Raw genomic sequence first — 22987 nt, 5'->3', positions numbered from 1 at the left:
CAGAATAAATATGTTTTGGTTAATATTTACATGTTCAGTTCAATATACACATACAGTATGTTGTGTCACTTTAAATAGGTTGGTTGCAGTGTACTTGGTGAGCATGTGGTTTACTTTGAGTACAACATATGTGTTTAATGTTATTACATGTAATTGGTTGTTTATGTGTGATGTCACTTTACCTGGTTGTGATTGGCTGTGGGGCGGGACTAGCGAGGAGCGGGTGGTCGAGCGAGAGAAGTGAGGGAGCGGCGCAAAGTGGAACAAAAAGAGATGTAGTAATTAGAGATTTACGGTTTAAAGTGTGTTTGTAAGTTATAGTGCTGTAGAAACTAGAGCATAGGACTGCAAGCCAGTGAAACGCCGCATGTATACATTGCGAGTAGTTAAGTGGCTATCAACGCAGTAGCTGATATTGCGCCGTTAGCCTTTCCAGCTAACTAGTCAAGCCAACTACCGCCGAAGGACATTGAGGACCGCCCAGATAGCGCTGCAGGTGACCTGGATAAAAGCCTGGTAGCTCCTCTGGCAAAGCGGGAGAAAGAAGGTTTCACCCATCGGACTGCCATGGTCAGCTATCAGCCTTTCTAGCTTTTTGCACCACGCTTGGAGGTGCAACATTGGGACTCTGTGATACAAACTCTGCTGCGCTAACGTGAGTACTCAGCTGATTTTGGCCACCACGTTCCCAAGCATCGACCCGGCCTGCAACAGGGGTTGTTTTCATTAATGGTCCTTTGCTGTTTGCAGGCTTGTGTGTGTGAGAGTGTGTGTGTGGGCCCACCAGGTTATTTTTGGTGAAAGTAAAAGAAACCATAAGAGTTCATTGCATATCCTTTGGTACTGCTTTGTTATTGTTGGCTAGACCAAGTACATTAAAGGGTGACATCTAGTGACCCCAGAAGGTTAAAGGAACATAGAAGATTGACTTGTTTACCTCTGTGAAAGGTCAAAGTACTATTTTCTTGGTATACTATTATTGAGAGTATTGTGAACCTTTTTTATTTTACATATTTTTGATATCATTCCCTTTTAGTTAATAAATTGAGTAAATTGTTGGGGACATATTTGTTATGTGATTTTTAATAGGTATAAACATAACCACAGTGCAGTCACATATAAGAAATAGGGAGGAAATAATTATGGGTTATTAAAATAAAGCAACAACAGGAATAAGGGTTTAACTAAAGCCAACCTGGGAATTAAGTTTAATGAACACAGGGCGCTACCTTTATAAAAAGGTGCAGCAAGCGCTACATATGTATGTTTCTTCTTCTTTTTTTCCTCCATTATCCATTTACTCGTTGTTCTATCTTACTCTTCTGTTCTGTGTGTACTACTGGGTGTATAAAATACAAGAAAGAAATTGCAGATATATACTGCACATATTGTGGATGTATAATTGGTAAGTAATTTGCAATAAAAGTATTAAAAAAAATATTATAATACATGATATAATATATAATATTCTGCATAATGAGTACTTTTACTTTTGGTACTTTATATTTTGAAGCTGGTACTTTTACTTAAGTAACATTTCCAATGCAGGACTTTTACTTGTAGAGTATTTCTACACTGTAATATTACTACTTTTACTCAAGTAAAAGAGTACTTCCTCCACCTCTGAGTATAGACTACATGGCGTACACATTACAACATGCCAAAAGCAATAACGGCAATTGTATTGCACGCGAATTGACTTAAAAATTACCGTGTCATTCGTACGCCATTTGGTAAGACCGGGCTGACGTGTGACAGCTGTGAGTTAGTTAACAGCAGAGACACCTGCAGGTTACTGATAGAGCTCAACAGAAGTCAAAGAAAGTTAAATATCTCTGCCCATGAGCTGACATTATAAAGCCCGTTAGAGAGAAGCGTGCTCCAAATATAATGGAAATATACTTTACTTGCTGTGAATAGCTGCCCACCATTACCCTTGTTTAATTTGAACACATTCCCCGCTGGTTCCAAATATTGCCATCTCTTGCACTTTGCTCTCTGAATGCCTGCAGCGTAATAACACAGTACCTGACCTCCTCGCTGGTAGAATAATGCCAGCTTTCCCCATCTGTTTTCTCTCCTTTTGTTCTTCTTGTCTGTCTCAACACACTCTTACACTGTCATTCCTCTTCTTTCTTTTTTGTGTCCCTTTTTTTTATCCTCCTAACCTTGTTTCACCCTGTTGTTTTTTTTTTACTGTTGGTGGAGTTAAAATGTTGTCATTCAACATGCACCGTATGTCTGTATCGAGGCTGTGTTATATCTCCTGTTTATGTGTTTGCATCTGTCTGAAAAATCACTACATTCATGCATGCATGACTCATCTTTGAAGACATCGTGCACTCTAAAGGACTCAGGCTCTTTAAAAGACTTAAACACATTGGAAAGAAAAAAACATCTGCTTGGTTCTGTTGGCCATTATCGGTGACTGAAAAACCACCAGGGCTGGAAAATGAAATGTACAACACACATACACATCTCTGCCTTTATATTACCGAGTGCTCATTGCAGCCAGACAAACCCATCAAGCTTTATGAGCCTCTGAGGGCTGCGGCTGCCACTAATTCATGGAGGCAGGCTATAAAGCGCATCCACCTGACCGATCTGCACTGTTTCCATGAATATCTGAACAGGCTCTTCCGCCGCTTTATGTCTCCCACGAGAGCAGCCTGTTGAATCCTGGACGTGCCGCCTCTATAGATGATATGTCTGTTTTATGAAGAAAGTGAGGGGAGGGGGGTGTGTGTGCTTAACGCAAGGAGAAATGGACACAGACGTTTTCATTCTGGAGCACTGCGTTGATGGATGTTCACTTTACGTTGGAAAAATGGGCAAAGTCGGTTTTGATTCCTTTGGCATGACTTTGATTGATGGGTGCTCTTCGGGAGGGAGAGGAAGAAATGGGAAATTTCTGATTTCGCTGACAGTAATTTGGGTTCTATGAAGCCCTTAGCCCATAACTGTGGTTAAAGGTAGACCAATAGACTTGATCCGTGTCATGATCTGTCAAATGTGCATGCTGTGGCAGGGTAGTTTTTACTGAAGATGGCTTTATTGAAGGCAGTGTGGCAGAGACAAGGGGTAAAATCTGTAGCAATGGTGGTGGCTTTAAAGAAAAACTATGGTTAACTACAACTTTTTTTTTTTTTTTTACATTGTCCATCAGTTATGATAACATTGCACTCATCAAAGTAATTGCTGAAATCTCAGAAAGTGGCAACAAGGCTAAAAGTTGGTTTAAAAGGCCAAGAAACATGATGACAATATGTTTCAGCCATTTTAGCTACCACATATCTAAAAGTGAGTGTGGTCATTATGTCACTAATCGCTCATTGTACAAGAAAACTGTCAGCCAGTGTGTCAACTGTTGACAATGGACTGCTTGGGTAATAATTGTACCATTAGCCTTTGTTTGCAACCTGTCTAATGAGGTGACTTCTCCCCGTGTGCAGAGAGAAGGAATTTATAAAAATGGACAAAGATATTTAGATATGTGATCAAGCAAACGCAGGACTTTCACCCGGGACACCGCTGTTTGTGTCCCGTGTGAAACCAAAAGTAAACGTTGAGTTTTTTTTACATAACGTTGCGTAAGAAACTCCGCTATAGGGGGTTCTTATTTATTTATGGTAGTTATGTTTATACGGTTGTTCCGTTGTTAAGTTATATTGTTTTGTTCTGTTGTTTTGTTACATTGTTACGTTGTTGTTGCATTACGTTGTTTCGCTACGTTGTTTCGCTACGTTGTTTCGCTACGTTGTTTCGCTACGTTGTTTCGCTACGTTGCTTCGCTACGACGTTGTTACGCTACGTCGTTACGCTACGTCGTTACGCTACTTCGTTACGCTACTTCGTTACGCTACTTCGTTACGCTACTTCGTTACGCTACGCTGTTACATTCTACGAGCGTGATACAAGGCTGATATGAAACGTATTTACGACACAAAATGTTTGTTCTAGATACGTCAACATTCAACGTATCCCGTGGTTTGCAGAAACGTACAATGCCAAAAAAATTCTGCCGACTGGGTTGTATAAAAATGATTTATATAAACTATCAATGAGTTTTTAATGTACCACCTCTATGGTTAAGGTTTGGTAAGATTTGGGCAACACAATCTACTTGGTTAGGGTTATGGAATGTGTCTGCATACGCTTTGTCACCCCCTGATGAGGGCAGTCTCTCTGTCTGACATATATTTTTTAAATAAAACATGACAAATACTAAAATGTGACCTTTTACATATTTGTGTTTGGCATTCAGCCTCTATATGCCTATTTATTCATAATTGAATGATGTCTACATACTGATTTAGGGGCTCTGTGTGACTGTAGGCCAGTCTGTAAGTACTGCTCCTCGCCAGCATGCTGGGTGAGTGTATTTTGTCTGCTCTCCTTGACTGCTCTCCTGATTATAGAGAGGCCTTTTATTTATTAGCCATTGAGGTACATGCTGTGTCTCCGTACTTTTAACACAGGGCCACGCTGTGTTGTGTCTCGCTGCGCTCCCTCTTGTTCCATTCCTTATTGTCTCCCCTCCAAGTTTTGTGTTTGATGCATCGTCATCTGTTCTTTTAAAAATGTCATATGCGTGCATGCCGCTGAGAAAGTAAATGCAACACCCACAGTCACACACACACAAAGGTGCACTCAATCAATACAGTAATAACCCACATATCCAAGTTATGGCTCGACAATTGATACATGAACACAAGTTTCCAACATCCATAAATCATTTAGCTGTAGCCTTCGAGCTCATTCCAACATAATAACTGCAGCGGCCGAGCGGTTCCTTCAAAACAATGTGAAGTCAGGCACGGGAGTCTTAAATATCATTGGCCAATATGTGATTTTGAAAAGAAATGGAGTGTGCAGGATTGTCTGAGAATGGCAGACTAGCATCTTCACAGTGGTTATGAAATGACTTATAAATCAGTGGTTCAGAGGGGGAATTGCTGTGCATCACCTCTGTGAACTGCTTCCGAGACATCATTTATCGGGAATAATGACTGTCTACCCTCTTCCTTGTTAGAGGGTAATTCCTGTTCAGGGGCCGTTTCATAATCAAGTCTAATGAAGAACACTTAGCAAGAAAAATTGCCTCGGTGTGCAGACTTTGTTTTAATTTTCATTCATCATAAAGGGCAATGTATGATGCATTACCTTCTCCCAAAATGTTGCCCCAGGCTGTGAATCTTCTTCAGACATACAGTGTTCTTGTAGAGCTTGTCTCAAGGGAGATAACATCTGGAAACACATTCATTCAGGCGCATAGGAGCTGTAATGAAGACTAAGCAGGTGGAAATATTACACATTTGTGATTTGAAATTCAATCAGTGCTGGGCGAAGGATGCGTAATCAATACCAGAAGCATACGTATGTCTCACTTCCCTCCTCATTGAAATGATTGAGGAGCAAATTTTTTGTCTGACTCAATTCCAGAGAAGACATTTGTCATGAAGGCAATAATCAGGTCAGCTGAACTGACCCAGGCAGAGGAGCGAGGTTGGAGAGTTTGGCTCAAACTGGTGAAGACTACGGTCCGGTGATTTCTCTTGGGAGATAGTTAAGGTTATACCTACAAAGTTCAGTTCAATAGACAGAGCTTAAAGCGGCTATAATCGATATTTTCACAATAACAATGTGACAATATGAAATATGAACCTATAGAGAATTATCACCTGAATCAGCATCTCCCCTTCGGCTTTACAGAGCGTTATAGTGAGTTTCAGCTCACTGTGCAGCTGTCCGACCCACAACTTCATTGATTTGGTTCACTCTCACCGCTCTCATAGTGTTTTTTTCTGTCGAAGCAGGCAGCTGCTTTCAATGAAAAAGCTCTAAAACCCACTGTACACTACCTGCTTAGCAGCAAACAGCAGACAGCCACAGTTAGAGACTATAGCTGGTGAACAAAGTGGAGCATTTAGCAGCTAAAGAGACATATATTACCCTCAGGAGTTGGTAGAGACCAAAAACAGAGCTAAAAGAGAGGTAATATTGGACTTTCAGGAGACGGGCGCCGGTCTGCATGTGTGCTGCAGAGACGGTTAAGGATCGGAAAAAGTTTCACTTTGGGGCCATTACGTGACCAGGCATTATCAATCCACTTGACGAGGGAGCTTTCCCCCTGCGCATTCGTTTTTCAATCAGGGATGACTTTCCTTTTCCCGTATAGATATCAATGGGCACGCAGCGCCAGCCTCAGGTATCCAGTCGGAGAGCAGACGGTCCGCGAGGCAAAGTATCAAGGGAGTAAAGTAAAAAACAAAACACAAATTCAACTAACGTTATGTCTAACGCAGTTTTAAAATGTTTTTCCATATGTTGTCATGTATGAAAAGACCCAAAATGAACACTGTAAGCGGACTATTTGATTACTTGAGGAAATTATTTAAACAGCGTTTGTATAGGAATGATTCTGTCCAAAGCTTTTGGATCACTATGAGCAGTTGATCACTGTAACCGCGTTCACTATAAGCGCCTTCCACTGAATAAGAAACCATATAGACTCAAAAGGGTTATCAACAGTGCTGTGGACACAACTTGTTTCCGCTGACCCCAAGTGGCCAAAAACAGTTACTGCAGGTTTAAGGCGTAGGGCAGTTCTTGAACTTGCAGTTTCGGCCGTTGTTTGTATCAACTTGGTAAAATATTGATGATTTACTTTTGGCTGACAGGAAATGATGGGAGAGAAATGGGTAATGACATGCGATGAAGGTCCCTGGCTAGATGCAAATCGGGTGCGTTGCAGTCCATCAGCAGTACGACGCCACCATACTGTTAACAGTTTGTTACTGTGCCCACATCAAAACTGTGATATTGTGTCGTTTTTCTGTGCCGAGCGCGGGGAACCTTCATCGAACGGAAGGCTAATGTAACTGTGCTTTAAGTTGAGTTGAGTCCCAATTTACTACCCAATATAGTGCACTTACCTCCCACCATTTTATTTGAGTGTCTGAATTCCGAGTGAGTAACTTAATGCACTATATAGTATCCTCATGCTAATCATCTTTGACCTTGGTAAGGCCTCATTACTTTGTGTATTTTTTTTTTAGATTGTTAGAGATCGAGATATCTATGTTTATTTTCCAATTCCACAGTGGTTATAGGCTTATATAGCCTTTGGTTGTTTTAGCTTTGTGATTTACAGCGTCCTTACTTTACTTCCTATCTATTTTATGTGTATCTGCTGATCAGGATGGAGAGTTGCTACGATTGCCCTTGCAGGGATAAATAAAGTTTAATTGAGTTGAACCGAATTCACAGCCACTGAGTGAAGAAGCCCTGGAGAAGACGTGACTGCTTTTTCACCACAGTCTCCAGTCCATTTACTTGATGCAGGCTAATTGCTGAGAAATATGGTCAGGTTTTGTCTTCCATCCCTGGAAACATTACTTCTGCTCTCTCTATCCCCACTCCACTTTATATTTTTATCCAAATCTCCCTCCATACATTAGTTTCCCAAAGTCTTTCTATCCGCCTATCCCATTTCCATCTGTTTATTCATCCTCATCCAGCCCTCACGCTGTCTCTTGCTTCACCCAGCCTTTCCTGTCACCAGCCTTTCCTGCTTCCCTCTAACCATCCATATGACTATTTATGAGTGCAGCGGTTCCTCACAGTGGGGCCCGGTACTAAGTGAAAGTAACGGGGAACATTGGGGCTCTTCAGAAGCTGAAAGCTCTTCGGTGGAGGCCATCTATCAGCCTGACAGACTATCATCCCGATGCAGCACAAACACAATCACATGTCCACAGAGGCCTCGTGCACATGTACACATTTATGTTGTCTGTATGTGTTCCCAAAAGACACACAGGAGAGTTAACTCGCTCAAACTGGAGACTTGACGTTTATTCAGTGTATTGCAAGTAAAGAGTCAGTGTGCTGGGTAAGGGAGTATTTGCAAGAGTGAGTGTGTGTGTGTGTGTGTGTGTGTGTGTGTGTGTGTGTGTGTGTGTGTGTGTTCAGGCCCAACAGCAGCTCTCTGAGTGCATTAAGATCACCCATTGACATTGAGCAGAGGCCATGGAGCTAAATGGCTCCTTCTACAGTAAGTGGTTTCGAGAGAGACAGACATCAGAGCTTTGTGGGAGACGCAGCCACCAGTGTTGCCACTGCCGGCGCTGCGATCTACACTTTTGACCACAATTATAAACACATAAATGCAGACCTATGGGCACACACACTATTATGTTGGAATTAAAGTGGGGGTAGGCAGTATGTTTTTGGCATCATTGGGCAAAAATTCCATAATAACCTTTCAGCATATTGTAATTCAAGTGTTCTGAGAGAAAACTACACTTCTGCACCTCCTCACGGCTCTGTTTTCAGGCTTTAAAAAAATCGAGCCCGTGACGGGAGTCTTTGACCAATCACAGGTCATTTCAGAGAGAGAGAGCGTTCCTATTGGCTGTGCCCTGGCTGGTGGGCGGTGCTTGATATTTCCTCAACTGTTCTCAACATGGCACAAATTTTCTCATTTTACAGAGTACACTACAAGATGTTTCTGAAAACATTTGAGTAGAGAAATAGGCATTACAGTAATAGAATATTGATTCATATTTGATCAGCGCTGCCTAGTTTGATCGTTTGATCGGAGTTGGCGAGTGATTGACAGCTGCTCAGAGACGGCAAGGCTCCAGGTTGTTTTCCTCCGGTCTGTGAAATCTTGCAGATGCCATTAGGAGCACTTCAGAGGACATAGAGGCACATGATTTCTTTCAGATTCCCTGTCTCATGCACTACTGTCAGGATATAGAGACCGTTTTATAAAAATAACTTTTTTTAATCATATTTGCTCCAATTCTACCCACTGCAGCTTTGAGGTGAATTACAGAAGAAAAGACAGCCATAAGACCATCAACAGCAAAATAGGCCAAACTGCGTAACAGTACAATAAGTACAATTTGCAAATGACCTTTATTTTCGGTCTGGGATGCTCAAGAATGTATCGTTTTTTTGTTTTTATTGATTCTTAAATTATGTATTATGTTGCTTCAATTTTATTTTGAAAGTGGGACTGTTATTTTGAAGGTGACATGCCAGCAGGAAGTGTCAAGCTGATGAAAATGGGTCTTCCAAATGAGACATATTGTATTTGATATTATTTAGGAGGTGGCTGAGAAGGGCACAAGTTTTGTAAATGTTTTCATTTCAGATAATGCAGATAATGCACACCACAAACAGCTCTACTCTGCACCTTTATAGACTGGTCTTTATTCTGCACTTTAGTCTATTTAAAATATAACTCTCTACCTCAGTTCTTATCCCGCATTATATTTCACATTTCTTAATATCTATATTACCTATATCTTATTATCCAGCACTATATCACTTTCTGCACTTGATTCACATTTGTAATAGTCCTGTATCTCATTAATTTTTTAACAGTTTCTTCATTTCCTGTTATTTTTGTATTTGGTATATATCTTTTGTATACTCTGTATTACTTACTTGTGCCTTTTTACTAACATGTTTCCACTATGGAACTGTGATGCTGGAAACTTGAATTTCCTTCCATCCATCCATCCATCTACCCGTACATGAACATAAATGTAATGAAATACATAAATGTACATGTTGGTACATTGATCAGAATGACATGTGCAGTACAAAGTGAAGGTGAAAGACATATTTTAGGATAGCAGCCTGTTGCTCACCTCACATATCAACATGCAGCGAGGGTAGACTAATTAGACAAATCTGTCTTCTGCAAGGATCAGGGAAGTTTGTTGTTTGTTTCAGGAAATTATAGTTTGTTACAGATGACAGTAAATTGCTCCCTTGGTATCATAGCATCAGCCCCATACAAAATCAGCAATGTTTTTTTTTCCCTTATAATGTTTAGTATTTTAGAGGTAAGTTTTATGGTAAACTTTAATGACACATTTCTCCTGAAAGACTCATTATTCATCACATTGGATGTTGGTGTGAAAACTGGAGTAACCGTTTCTCATTCCGTCCACAGGTCGCAAGTTCGTCATCGCCAATGCAAGAGTGGAGAACTGCGCCATAATTTTCTGCAATGATGGCTTCTGCTCCATGTGCGGTTACTCGCGTGCCGAGATCATGCAGAAGCCATGCACGTGTAACTTCCTGTACGGACCTGACACCAAGCGGCTGGCCATCGCCCAGATGGCGCAAGCCCTGCTGGGATCGGAGGAGAGGAAAGTGGAGATCAACCTTTACCGCAAAGACGGTAGGAATAAACCCCCCCCTCCCCAGTGTGTTTGAGTATTTTGAGAGGTGTTTGTGTGGATGTAGGATCCTCTGGTGTGTAGAGATGGCATGGTGTCTCTCTGTACATATTTGGGAAGGAAAATGTGTTGCTTTACATAAAAGTTAGAGGTGACAGTGATGTCGTTATCAAAATGTGGAGATGGATTGCACCAAAAAGGGAGTCAGTGTGTGTATGCTTTGGAGAAGGAAGTGGTGGTCGGATTCTTAAAGAACTTGGGAGAGTATATGCCATGCTAGTTGCTGTGTTTGTGTGAGTTTGCATTTGTTGGGATGGAAAGAAAGTGCTTGTGTGTGTGTAATGTATTAATGTACTTGTTTGTCAGTTAGCCTCAGTATGTGTTTTGTGTGGTATGTACAGAACATTTGGCACTCACCCAGCTCATGTTTATGTCTGAGCTGTTATGTGTGAGTGACGTGACGACTGTTTACTGATAAGTCCATGTTGCGTCTTGTGTGTCTTGCAACTTTTAGTGCCAGATATCTCGTTGTGAGGAGCATGGAAGTGCAAAAGATGCAGTATGGTACATTTGGTCTGTTTCCAGATTGTAATTTACTGAACACTACTCCTATAACTGTTGGATAGATTACAGCTGAGTACCTTCAACTTGATCAACGTCTGCACATTCACATACAAGCCACAGCAGTTTTGTAACATTTTCATGATATGGTAGCGAACTCAGTAGACCTGACCCGTATTAACATTTATGGTAAGATGTACTTTAGAGGAAAGTAAATGGGGGAAGCCCTCGGAGAATTCTCTCTGAGTGTATATCACACATGCCAACTGGACCAGGACCAGATAACAGGACGCTGGTCACCGTGACGATAGACGGCTTCCATGGTGATAAAGAGCTGCCATGGTAATAAAGTCAGCAACTCCCTGGGCTATGGCCAAAAGCATCTGCTGGACATTTTCCATCTGTAGACAGACACCAGAGCAGCAGGAGGAGGGAAGGGGACGGAGATAGAGAGAGATACTGATGGAGGAAACAGAGGGAGGAGGAAGAGGTTTGAAACAAACTGAGGATAAACTAGAGAACATCTTGAGATAGGATCACACCAGCTGCGACGCCAAATTGGGCCCAGGGGTGCAAATTAGGGGGGCCAATGACCCTTTCCCCAATTCCTACCCCTCTACTTTTGGTGCCCTTGCTCGGACCACACCCATCTTTGAGCTCTGCCTTCATTTTGATCTCAACTACACACCTGTAACAGTCTGTTGAAAACAGTGTATTGCATTATTTTTTACAAAAGAGGGCAAGATGAGTAAGAGGCAGGAAAACAGCAAAGCTCTGAAAAGTGAGGAAAAAGCAGTGGGGCAGAGGTGGGAGAGACAAAGTGAGAGAACGAGAGAAACAGTGACAGAAAAGTATGTTTCTCACATAATCTGAAAGCCGTGTTGGTGGTGAAAGAAAGCAAGTAAAAGAGAGAGGGAGAAACACAAAGAGATGGCACCAGCTGTCTCTTCTCGAGTGATACTTCTGAGGAGTGTTTTGCCAATTCAACCCTCTCCTCTCTGCACATTTCACTTTCCACTGTTTATACCTTGTGATGTGGACCCGCACACACACACACACACACACACACACACCAGTGATCCGCGATACAAAAGTACCTCATAAAAAAGCTACCACCCTGTATATATAGAATTACAGAGGTGTTGTCATTTCTGTCCCGCTGGCTATGTTAACGAGAGTCCACCATGCTAACAACACATAGTTAAAGGCTTTGGAAGTCACAACATTTCATGCCTGCTTCGGCCTGGTGCCAGTGCGGGCTGGAAGTCGTAAAGCTGCTGTTGGCATATGCAGTCCAGTCCATCTGATCTGATCAAATATCCATAAAACAGAACTATTGGAGGTAAGACGAGGCTGTATGTTAACTTTTTTTGCACACAGCACTGGTGCTACAGAGGGTGAAAGTTTTGTAGCAGAGGCCACAAAATTGTAGCACGAGTATAAAAGTATCAAGTAAATCCGCTGTAGTTTGAGACTATTCAAATTCTATGTTAAAATGTAATTTTCCATGACCTTTTAAAGGAATATGGTACTTATATGTATTGATAACATATACATTTTTGTATTATTCTTATGCACACAGGAAGTAGGGGTGCTGAGGCGGCTGCATACTCAATTGATAGAAAGTATAAAGTTAGTCTTAAAGCTATAATGTTTCCCCTTTCTTACTGGGATATTGGCTACATGGGTCATGCACAAGTATTTGTGTTTTGGAAAAGAGGATTTTCGTGATGCAGACTCTATCATGCATTAAAACATTGAGGTGTTTTAGAGAAAGTTTTCAAGTGTCCCACTGAATCCAAGCAACAGAAGTATCATCCTGTCAGACAGACCCCTGGAGAGAGCTCAATCCAGTCAGCTGTAGAGTACAACTGCTATTACTGTCACTGTAAAGTGAGACTTGTAGGCAATTTGTATGATAGGATGTGTGATTTGGTTATAGCTTTGGATTAAAAATAGATCTGGCAACTAGAGATTTCCCTAAATTGTGTTTGTTTAGACATACTGAGAGAGTGTGTAGAGCAGACTATAGGGATGTCACAGTGAGGACATTTTCCCACCGGCTAATAAACTTGTGCCATCACTGGTGTTACCAATTACACCGGACATTTTACAAGAAAAGAAGACGCTCAATATATACAGTATGTAGAGCGCTTACTTTGATCTTTAACATTGGATAGCTGTGTGTCTGGCCTCTCTGGTAGAGCTTTCACTGCGGGGCCGCTGCTGTGCCGTGCACACCAGCTGTGACCGCTCCATCCTCCTCGCGGCGATCGCCTCATTAAGGTTACGGTTCCCTTATAGCATTGGGTTTGAATCCGAAATATTGCCAAACAGGTGTCTTGTCTGTCAACTCTCTCTCGTCCCATGTTCGGGAAATCTCACTCCTGCTACTCTGTGCTGAGACTCCGTACGGAGCAGTCACTTTCTCTGTCAGTTTGTAGCTTCAGTCGTCTGACTATGTATTGATAACCCGCTGCTGATACGCGGAAATGAACTAAATGGGTTTTATTTCTCTATAAAATAAGCAAAACGATGGTGGGGAGGGTGGGCAGGTAATGGTAAGGTATGCTCGAACACCGTGTAACACCGCTAACACCGCCTACCACGGCAAGCCTAGAGCAGAGGTGATGCAAAAAACGTTCTTTGATGATGACCTGTATTCTCTACTAACAGTGACGGCTGACTCATATAAACAGGTCCAACGTGGGTTGAATGTGCATCGGCAGATCCACTTGATATACGTCTGGTGTATGAAATGTCTGAATCGTCACTACTCTATATTTTATATGATAATTTGGTCTCATGTAACATCTCTTGCCAGCGTCCAGGCGCTGTCTCACTACCTCTTCCTCTCCTTGCAGTTCTCGTACTCTGTATAGAACTGTGGCTGCTGTGTCGCACACACACGATTCGCAATGCTGTGCGGCACGGGCGCTACTGTGGTAATTTTTTCATATGATGCAAAGTGCACCCATCATTTGTCATGCAAGAAAGAATCTGATTATACCTCCTGAATACTTAATATAGCAGCTAAGCTCTGCCCAAAGCCTTGTAGATTCCTTTGTGACTGTGAAGGGTCAACAGAGGTGTTTCCATCAGTTTATATCTATACGGTTTCACACTTCATATTCAGATCCAACAGCTCCGCGGAGCAGATGGGGGTCAAGTTCTTTACTCAAGAGCATCCCAGAGGCACCAAATCTTCCGCATTAGCTTTCTGCCGTTTTTGCCCTGCAGCTTCCCTTGACGAAGACACAAGTTTGATTTATTTACTTGTGGACAAGCTAACGGCATCATTCCTGTTGGCTGCCAGCTTTGAGCATCTGCTCTGTTTGTCCAAGGATGTGTTTAGTGGATTTTGGGTGGAATTAGAATTCCCATTTGCTCCAGTGATCACACTGGACAGCTCATGTGAGAATATACTAATAAAACTGTATGGATATGACAAAAAGCGTCCATAGACAACCTACTCTGAGGAAATAAAGGGGAAGAAAATCATTATCCTTGATTAAAACAAAGACCAAAGGACTTTGTAATTGTCAGGAAAGTTTGTTGACAGGTGGAACTATGCACAAGGAAAAATTAATTCTGGTAGTGATCTGCATGAATTACACAGTTGGGTAAGCAATAACACACGGTGTGGTGATTTCTTTGTATTAGATGACATGAAGCAAGTGATGTTTCCTCTGCCAAATCTGTTGATTGCATCTCTCTCTCTGTGTTATTTGCTGATTCTGATTTTCTTTCTAAGAACTATAATTGACAGAAAGGCTCCAAACTAAGCCGTCCCGAAGTCAGTGTAAACCTTCAAAAATTCGAAATGCTATCCTTTTACTTTGTTATTGTCATCTATCGTGGTTATTTGCATAAAGACACACAATTCAAATGATTAGGAAATGCATGATTGTGTTTTAATTTAAATATCTGCTTTGATTTTATACATATCTAATAGTCATTAGTTAAGTAGTAGTTCTAGTTATATATTATAATATATGCTTATGTTAGGAAGTCAAACAGGTCATAATTCCCTCTCTATCTATGTTATATTGATGTGAAAACATCTCCTTCAAACTGTTTTTGTTTAAGTTTCTTGCCAAAAACTGCATTTACAAGATTACATTTGAACACATCATGATAGTGTTATATTTTAACTTCGCCTAATACTCATTTTTACTGACGCATCATAATGCAAGTGAATGCAACCTCTGTTAACATTAGCTGTTTAGCTCCGTGCTGTTGGCAGACGAGCCGGTCACTGCGATTACTCTGAGCAGCATGCATGTGAATGAATTACAATATAATAATTGTCTGATTGAGTTAGTTGTTCCAAATGTTTGGTGCATCTTTATTTGGCTGTGTTCAAATCATCATCCAGTTCTTAAAGTTTATTTGTAATCAGTTTTAACCCATAGTTAGATTTATTTCACACAACAATTGAAAGTTCACTGCAGCGGAGCTTGACGCACCAGAGTTTAACTGCAGTTCAACATGTAACCAGCTTGCCTGGTTAAACTGATGGCTAGAAAAATGTTCCATAGTTGTGCTGTGACTGCCGTCTTTTAATTTACGGGTTTATCGTGGCTCAAGCCCCGGGCCCAACCATGTAAAGGGGCTCACGAGGCTCCAGGGGAAAACAATAAAAATGTAATTCACAGGGAGAAGCAAAAGTGGACGTGCAACGGGATGCTCCATGCGCAAAGATGCAACTGCGGTGGTGTTTTTACTCCGACACAACCTAGATGGAATATCGTACTGCAAGGTCTGGCAGCAGTTAAGCTGGGAAGGCCCGATGACATCATTCTGCATAATAAGTAGCCATGTGCTTCTGTTTACAGCTGTTTGCATCTGTGCTCAGCCGGTCAAATTCACGGCCATGACGGAACACGTCATGGAAAGCAAAAAAAAAACAAATCAAACATGCTAGACTTTCTGTCCGGACGTCGTGAGGCGTCCCAGACGCGGCGTCGGTTGCCGTGTACTATGACACACTACACGAGATAAAATAATCGATTTTCGCACGCGATACTCATTTATCGTTCCAGATCCGAGTCGACACCCTACGACGGCCGCGTCGGGCTATAATCGGGCTGATATCGCGAAGTCTGAACTGGGCATTAGTGGAGGAATGCGCTCTCTGAGTGCCTTCTAGTCTCAAACATTTACCATTGAATGTCCACAAAAATCCTCCAGTGTTGTCTTCTACATACTGACAATATGTAGGTCTCTGTAAGCAAGCATTGTAAATGTTCAACGGCTCGTTTTAAGGAAGTCATGAGTGCTGAGACGAGTGTTAAAAGCTGTTATCTACTGTGGCAATGCCTCTGAGCTCAGCTGACAATACATGAGAGTATATAAACAAACACACACACACACACACACACTGCACCTACACACCAGGAATATCCTTCTCTATGAATGGGGAGTTGTGTTTGTCACGTTGCCATGGAGTTTGTAGAGAGGCTCTCATCATGTTGTTATAGTTACCAAGAGACACTCTTATGCCATTTCAGCTCTCCTCCTCCACTGGACACATGTCCTTTCTGACGAGGACACTGTTTCTAGGGTTATACTGTAGTCTGGTCTAGTGCATGTGACTAGGGATATATTGTAGCTTGTGAGTAAAGGTGAAGGATTTGGAGCTGTTATTGCAGATCATTCTGAGTAGAGATGCTCATTTTGAAAAATGTTCTTAAATGTTAACGGACAAGATTAGTGCCTCACGCAAGCTGCAGTGTATGAGCACAACAGACAACTGAGAACCCAGTTCACCCGTCCGGGAGCGTTAACTTGTAGTGTTGCGGACATGCAGCCACTTTCCCAGTAAAAGTCTCCACCGCACATTTAGTTTAGTTTAGCAGGTTGCCGGTTGTGTGTCTGCCCGGCGTAACGACACTCTGTCTGCCCGGATTAACGATAGCGATTGCCCGATAAACAGTGTGTGTATTTGTGCTACGTTAGCAGCTCTAGCATTGCCGGAGGCTTCTTGCTCTCTGCCGCCGCCGCCACACATACAGTCTGTCAGCGCGACATAACTTTAACGAGTGTCCGTGTGTGTGGCGGCGGTGAGTGTGGGGTTGTTGGTGGTGTTATAGGTGTGAACGTAGGTGTAGCAGTGTGTGTACAGTTTATTTGTCGGTGAATAAATGCTACGAAACTACTACTCCTCCGCTCAAGCGAGCCGGAGAGAGACCGGAGTCAACTTCCTGTATCCTGCAACTCCGGCTGCGCTTCTTAAGGTGGGCTGTTAAGGTGGACCAGCTTTTCTCCGTAAAGTGACAAGCCGCTCATCTTTTTAATTAATTAAAATATTTCTTTTAACCGTTTTAACCGATAGCGTTAATCGGTTAAAATGCTTAATGTTGGTTAACGGTTAAACGGTTAATTATGAACATCCCTAATTCTGACACTTACTGCCATTGGTTTACATGGGACTTGGACTTTTTTTCTATCTTTTGTGCTGACCAAAAGCTTTCTCAAAATCCTTTTTGATTTGTTCTCAATTAAAGATGGTACTTAAATATTCCCAGGAAGGGTGTTTGTAATATGTCTGTCGGCAGGTGTGACCCCGGTGACTCCTCTTCCTCAGTCAGAGTCACACACACACTCAAGCACACAATGACACAAACACAGAGTCTTCGGTAACCCCAGCGGGCCACCTCCAAGCCACCAGAGAGCCGCTGATCGAACGCCGCGGACACGCTTCATCCATAATGCACACAGGGAGGAAACACTATGCCACCTCCTCTTGTCCCCTTTGCCTTCTTCCTCCCCTCCCTCCCTCCCTCGCTCCTCTCTCCTCCTGCCAAGACGAAGAAGAGGGAAAAGAAAGAATAGCCTTTCCCTTGATCTCGAAAAAAGCTGCCTATGCAATGAGGAAAGGTGGGACTGTGTAGCCATGACCCACACATACATGCATACAGAGAACGCACGCATACACACACACACACACACACACACACACACACACACACACACACACACACACACTATATGCACACACAGGCTTCATCTGAGCCCATTTATCTAGTGCCAAGCTTAGGCATGAGCCTTCACGAAGATGGATCTCCCTTCTCACTCTCGCGCTCAATTGTCCGGCTCCAATTGCCCACCAGCTTAATCAATCATGCTCTCCAGGTAAACTGCGATAGGAAACATACACCGAGAGCATGTAGAGGTTTTGGTATAGAACGGGCTACTGCTCCAGTTTGGTAGTACCTGTAAGTCTTTAAATCTCCTTACTGGATGAATGTCACAACTACGTGGTTTCTCCCGTTGGTTCACAGGGCTAATATGACGGTGACTATAGGGGGGTTAAAAGGGGAAATGAGAGCATAGGTGTCTTTATTCTTTTAGTAAAATACTAAATTTGGAAAGGAAGTTAATAAACCAGCAATCTGTTTTAACTGGATAGATATTCCCCCTTTTTTCTCTCTTCCACTTGCACTCTACACCCTCTCTGAATCTCACTCATTCTCTTTCACTCCCTCACTTTCTTGTTTCTTATCTTTCTCTTCTCAGTCTGTCTGATTGTGTCTCACTGTGTTTGTCTCTTTCTCCCCTTCTTTCCTCTTGGCTCTAGTTTACTCAGCCTCCCCTATCTCCAGCTTTCCCTCCCTCCTGGTTTCATTGACACTCAGCGCTTTTAACTTTCTCACAACCTTTGTCTTTCTCTCTTTATCTGCCCCTCCACCAGGGGAAGAGAGAACATTGCTCGCCATCAGCATTTATCGATGTCACAGAGCGGGTTCCAATGCAGGTTGTCTGTATCAAAGGGCCTATGAAGACAGCCATGATGAGCTAGATCAATTCAAGGATGTCACTGTTGTCAGTGTTGAGCTGCTGGAGCAAGTCTTAATCCTTTTTTTCCAAGAGACAGCTGTTTGACAGTTCTCTTCTGTAACAGCAGACTTAACAGGGAACAGAAATGCTTTGGATACAGAAGGTTCCACTTGTGTATTTTATGTTCAGGATAGTGCAATCTTGTCAAACTCCTTAAGTCCACAGAGAGTTAGAAAACATTTTTTTACATAGCACAACAGAGCTGAGTGAAATGACAATTATGAATACATAAACTGAGTTGATTCCATTAGCCCGTCTTTCGAGAGACATAACTATAACTACATAGCAGCATTTATTACAGACCAAAGATGGTGACTAACTTCATTTACAATGTTTGGTAAGTTCTTTCTTTTCACAGTTCTTTTGATTTAATTTAATTTCTTCCAGTTTCTTCAGTATTGAAGTATTTTTCTTTTTATCTTGACAAATTCTTAAGCCATAAAATAACCCTTTATACCCCTGAATTAAACTATAAACCATTTGAGTACAGGTGACCTGTTGCACAGGCATAACAAGAAAAGTATTAAAACACAACGGACTAGCGGTTTTCTGCCATAAAACCTTGACATCCCAAATTCAAATCGCCACCCCCCAGTGACTGCGAACTGATAACACCCCCAGGCATTATGAAAAGACGGTCTTGAGTGTGTGTTGTGGATCTTGAGGACTAGCAGGTGTCTATCAGAAAATGCGAGTGTCCTGACAGCATTGTGCTGTGATAATGCAGTGAGCCCAGAGGAGCAGGCTGTCCTTTGTGACTGTGGGGTGGGGGGGGGCTCTTGATTGCCTAGCAGCAGTAGCTAAGCAAAGCACTTAGAGACATGCGGCCTCTCTGGAGAGGTTAGCACTCGACGCCGATGACTGCTGTGGATGATCCCACCTCCAGCTACGAGCACAGAACGCGCACACACTAATGCTGTGCGCTGTCGCCCACACAACAACAAGTTGCGTCCACTTTAAGAAAAAAAAAAGAGATGCGGAGCATTTTGTTTAGTTTCAGCACTAATGAACAAGATAATGACATGAACTTGCACTTTGGTGCGTGGCGTAACAGGATGGAGAACAGGGGAAATAGGAGGGAGAGAGAGAGAGAGAGTTAAGGTGATAAATAGGAAGCTGAATTCAGACTAACTGCATCACCACTACATGACATGCCCCTCGACACACTACATTTTACCATGTAACATAAAACCTTCACTACGAGTTCACTGGGACTGGAGCGTATGTGTTTAAGTAATTACATCACAAAACACCACATTGAGGAGCATCATGATCAAATTACAACATCCACTCCAATTCTACTCTTTCTTGGAGCCTGTGTGCTGAGCTCACGGCGTGGCTTTGTGTGTTTCTGTGTTCGTGTGTGCATTTCCCCTCCTTTTTTTTTGATGACACCCAAATAATGAATCATGACACGTCGAAGTGCGATAGCGCTGCATTGTGTGCCCGCCTCATTAGTCACCCAATGTGCTGTACCGGGCTGCTCTGCAGACACACAGTATACACACACCGTAAAGGGCCAAAGACTCAGTAGAACCATTCGAATCAATGTGGGCATATGTGAAGTAATGCTTTGTGTGTGTGTGTGTGTGCATGTTTCTCAGAGTGCAATAATAGTTTATATCCATGCCGAGTACACTGAGCACTGACCCTATTCGGTTGAGGCTGTAGAACCAAATTTGTTTCAATTTAAGCAGTCAATTTAATGTCGCCCTCGGAAGTGACTTATTTAGATAAACTGGTAATGTTGTTATGATGGGAATCAGCAGATGCAAATCTCTTAGTCAGTTTGGAGTCCCAGCAGATACATTCAGTGATGTTCTGGTTGCCAGTCTGGGCAGTCTTTGGATACACACTGACTTGTGTGGACCCAGGCCTGTCCCAAGCCCCTTTGACAATACATGTGAACACCGTGGAGTGAATTGGTTTTGGTGTGCTGTAATCTACTAGTCACTAATCACAGCAATGACTTCCTAATCACTGTGTTTTTATAATTAGTTCTTCACTCAAGTCTGACTCAAACCAGAGCTGTGATATGAGAAATCCGGCCAAGCTGACCTGATTTGGTGTTAAATGTCAAGCTCTAATATATGCTAAGTGAACCATAGTCTGTTTCACTGTGTGAATGTTGCACATGAAAAAAACGCCAAGCAGTGTGTCTAACACATCATATTTTGTGTTTTGCGTACATGTGGCCCCTACTTGCGTAGACGATGTAGAAAACGAGTTGAATTCCAAGTTCAGTCATAATTTTTTTTCTTCACTTGGTCCCTGAAAGCATCTGCTATGCATTTCAGTCTAATATGATGCTTACATGTGAAGAGAGACACCAATACACTGATGTAATCTGCTCTTATATTTCACACATGCACATTTCTTTATAGCCACACAAACATGCAAACTGTAAATATACATATGAATACATGCGTCTCTCACCCAGCACAACTTAGATTACTAATTAGGGTCGGAGCCATACACCGGCATACACCATCAGTAGAATTGTTTATTATCTCTCTTCCTCACACACCCACACCTTTAAATGTGTTCTATAGGATATACAAAGTGTTGATGTAGCAGCAAACAACTATTTGCTATGTAAAGATATATATAGAAGAGTAATGTCCACCTGAGCAGAGAATGAAGTCACTCGCCCTCTCTGTGTGTTGTAATCAGAGCTTCTCCGTGTTTTGTTGACATAACCGTGCAGCCCTGCCTTTTAGTGCATGTGAGCGTGCCCCACTGGCTAGTTCACAGCCGCCGCTCTGCACTGCTCTCATACGGCGGTTACAGACCGACGGCATGTTATAGAAGCGTAGCGACCTCCCTCCAGTTGTTTTCACTGTTAGCACCGTTAGCTACGAACCGCTGGCTCAGCTGTCGCCACGTTAAGAGCCACGTGGAGGAAATAGAAATGCTCCCAATCCCCCATTTAGCACCTTTTAAATCGTAGAGGACACATTTTTCTTCAATGGGAGGCTGGCATTACTGAGTGAATGCAGAGAAACTATTGTACTTGAATGAATGAGGCTCGGTTTGAACAAGCCCCAGAGGTGTCTCTGTCTATATGCATGCAAGCTCAGTTTAAATTTGCTTTCTACGAATGGTTATCTGAAAATCTGTGGACAGGTTTAGTGCATTACCCCAGAGCCTTAAACTCCCTCTCGTCTTCCTCTCTCTGTGTTACGCCCTCATACTCGCTCTCTCTTTGGGTTTTCTGCAACCCTATCAGCATGCAAATTGCCATTGACTCCCTGTTTTGAATTTGCAAGCTGTGTTGACCTCACAAATGGAAAGCAGTCACTTGAATTTTATTTTTCGTCTTTTGTGCCAACTCAAAACTCATTCATAACAAAACCACATAATTCACTCAGAGGAATTCAGTTTGTGCTGTAGTTTAGCTTACTAAACCCATTATTTTAACCAGTATATTGACCTTATATTGATTGCTGCTTTTTGAATTTGTTAGCATCACTCTTTGCAAGTTATTTGTAACAGTCTAGTTTGTAAGATTTTTAAACTTTGACATTGTGGGTATGTTTCCTTATATAATTAAAAATGATGAAACATTAGCTGTTTGTTTGGTAACTGGTTGTAAATGAAATTTTAGACCTGTTTTACTGCTGTGTTTACATCACTGATTTAAGGAGAATGTTAAACATCATCAGTAATAATAATTAACATTATTAATAATCCAAAGTCATTTTATTTTTTATATTGTGAACCAAACTGAAACAATATTAGAGAAAAAAACAAACAGAATAGTGTGTTGTATGATGCTGTTAAAGGTCTGGTTGTTGATCAGAGATCTTCAGCTTCACAGTTGAATAAGATCACAGATGTAAGTCTGTCATTCCTTCAAACAAACTGGAAGCAGAACATCAAAAATGATTTTTTTCTGGAGTCAGATCTATTCAGGGTCCTGTTGGGATTAGATCTGTGTGTGCTTTTTACATCTCAGGTTATGGTACCATTTTTTGAAACTCTTGAAGGCCTCTAGCAATGCTTTTGTAGATACAAATCTGTGTGTGCCGTATGCCTTCGTCTTCGTGTGTGTGTTTTCATATATGTGTGCGTCTATCAATGCATGTGTGTGTGTTAGTGTTGCTCTTAAAAGCATTGATCTTGATGGCGTATTGATTTACCAAGAAAGGAGAGCTGATAGACACCGGAGCCCTCGTCACAACTCAATGGACAATTAGTCACCAACCAGCATGGAGGCCCCCAGAAATCAAAACAACTTCTCTCATTGTTATATCACTGTATGTACAGTGCAGTATGTCTACCTTTCTCTCTTCCTGCCTTAAGCTGTCATCCATCTCTCTCTTTCGCTCCCCTCTTTCTTCTACTGTCGTTCTGTTCAAGTTTGGTCTAGACATTTCCAGGCT

The 22987-nt window shown here is 42.1% G+C and overlaps 1 protein-coding gene across 2 annotated transcripts in view; it reads left to right on the top strand.

Annotated features, from left to right (window-relative positions):
* Window positions 1–22987, top strand: part of kcnh2b (potassium voltage-gated channel, subfamily H (eag-related), member 2b) — a 285936-nt gene that overhangs the window by 30785 nt on the left and 232164 nt on the right. For both annotated transcript variants that reach the window (XM_074621285.1, XM_074621286.1), the window contains exon 2: window positions 9971–10201. In XM_074621285.1, the coding sequence (XP_074477386.1) occupies window positions 9971–10201 (231 nt within the window). The remainder of the gene's footprint in view (window positions 1–9970; window positions 10202–22987) is intronic.

Source organism: Sebastes fasciatus, chromosome 21, assembly GCF_043250625.1.
Source record: "Sebastes fasciatus isolate fSebFas1 chromosome 21, fSebFas1.pri, whole genome shotgun sequence".
Lineage (NCBI taxonomy): Eukaryota > Metazoa > Chordata > Actinopteri > Perciformes > Sebastidae > Sebastes > Sebastes fasciatus.
The sequence above is the reverse complement of the archived record's forward strand: the minus strand, read 5'-3'. Positions and strand labels throughout refer to the sequence as shown.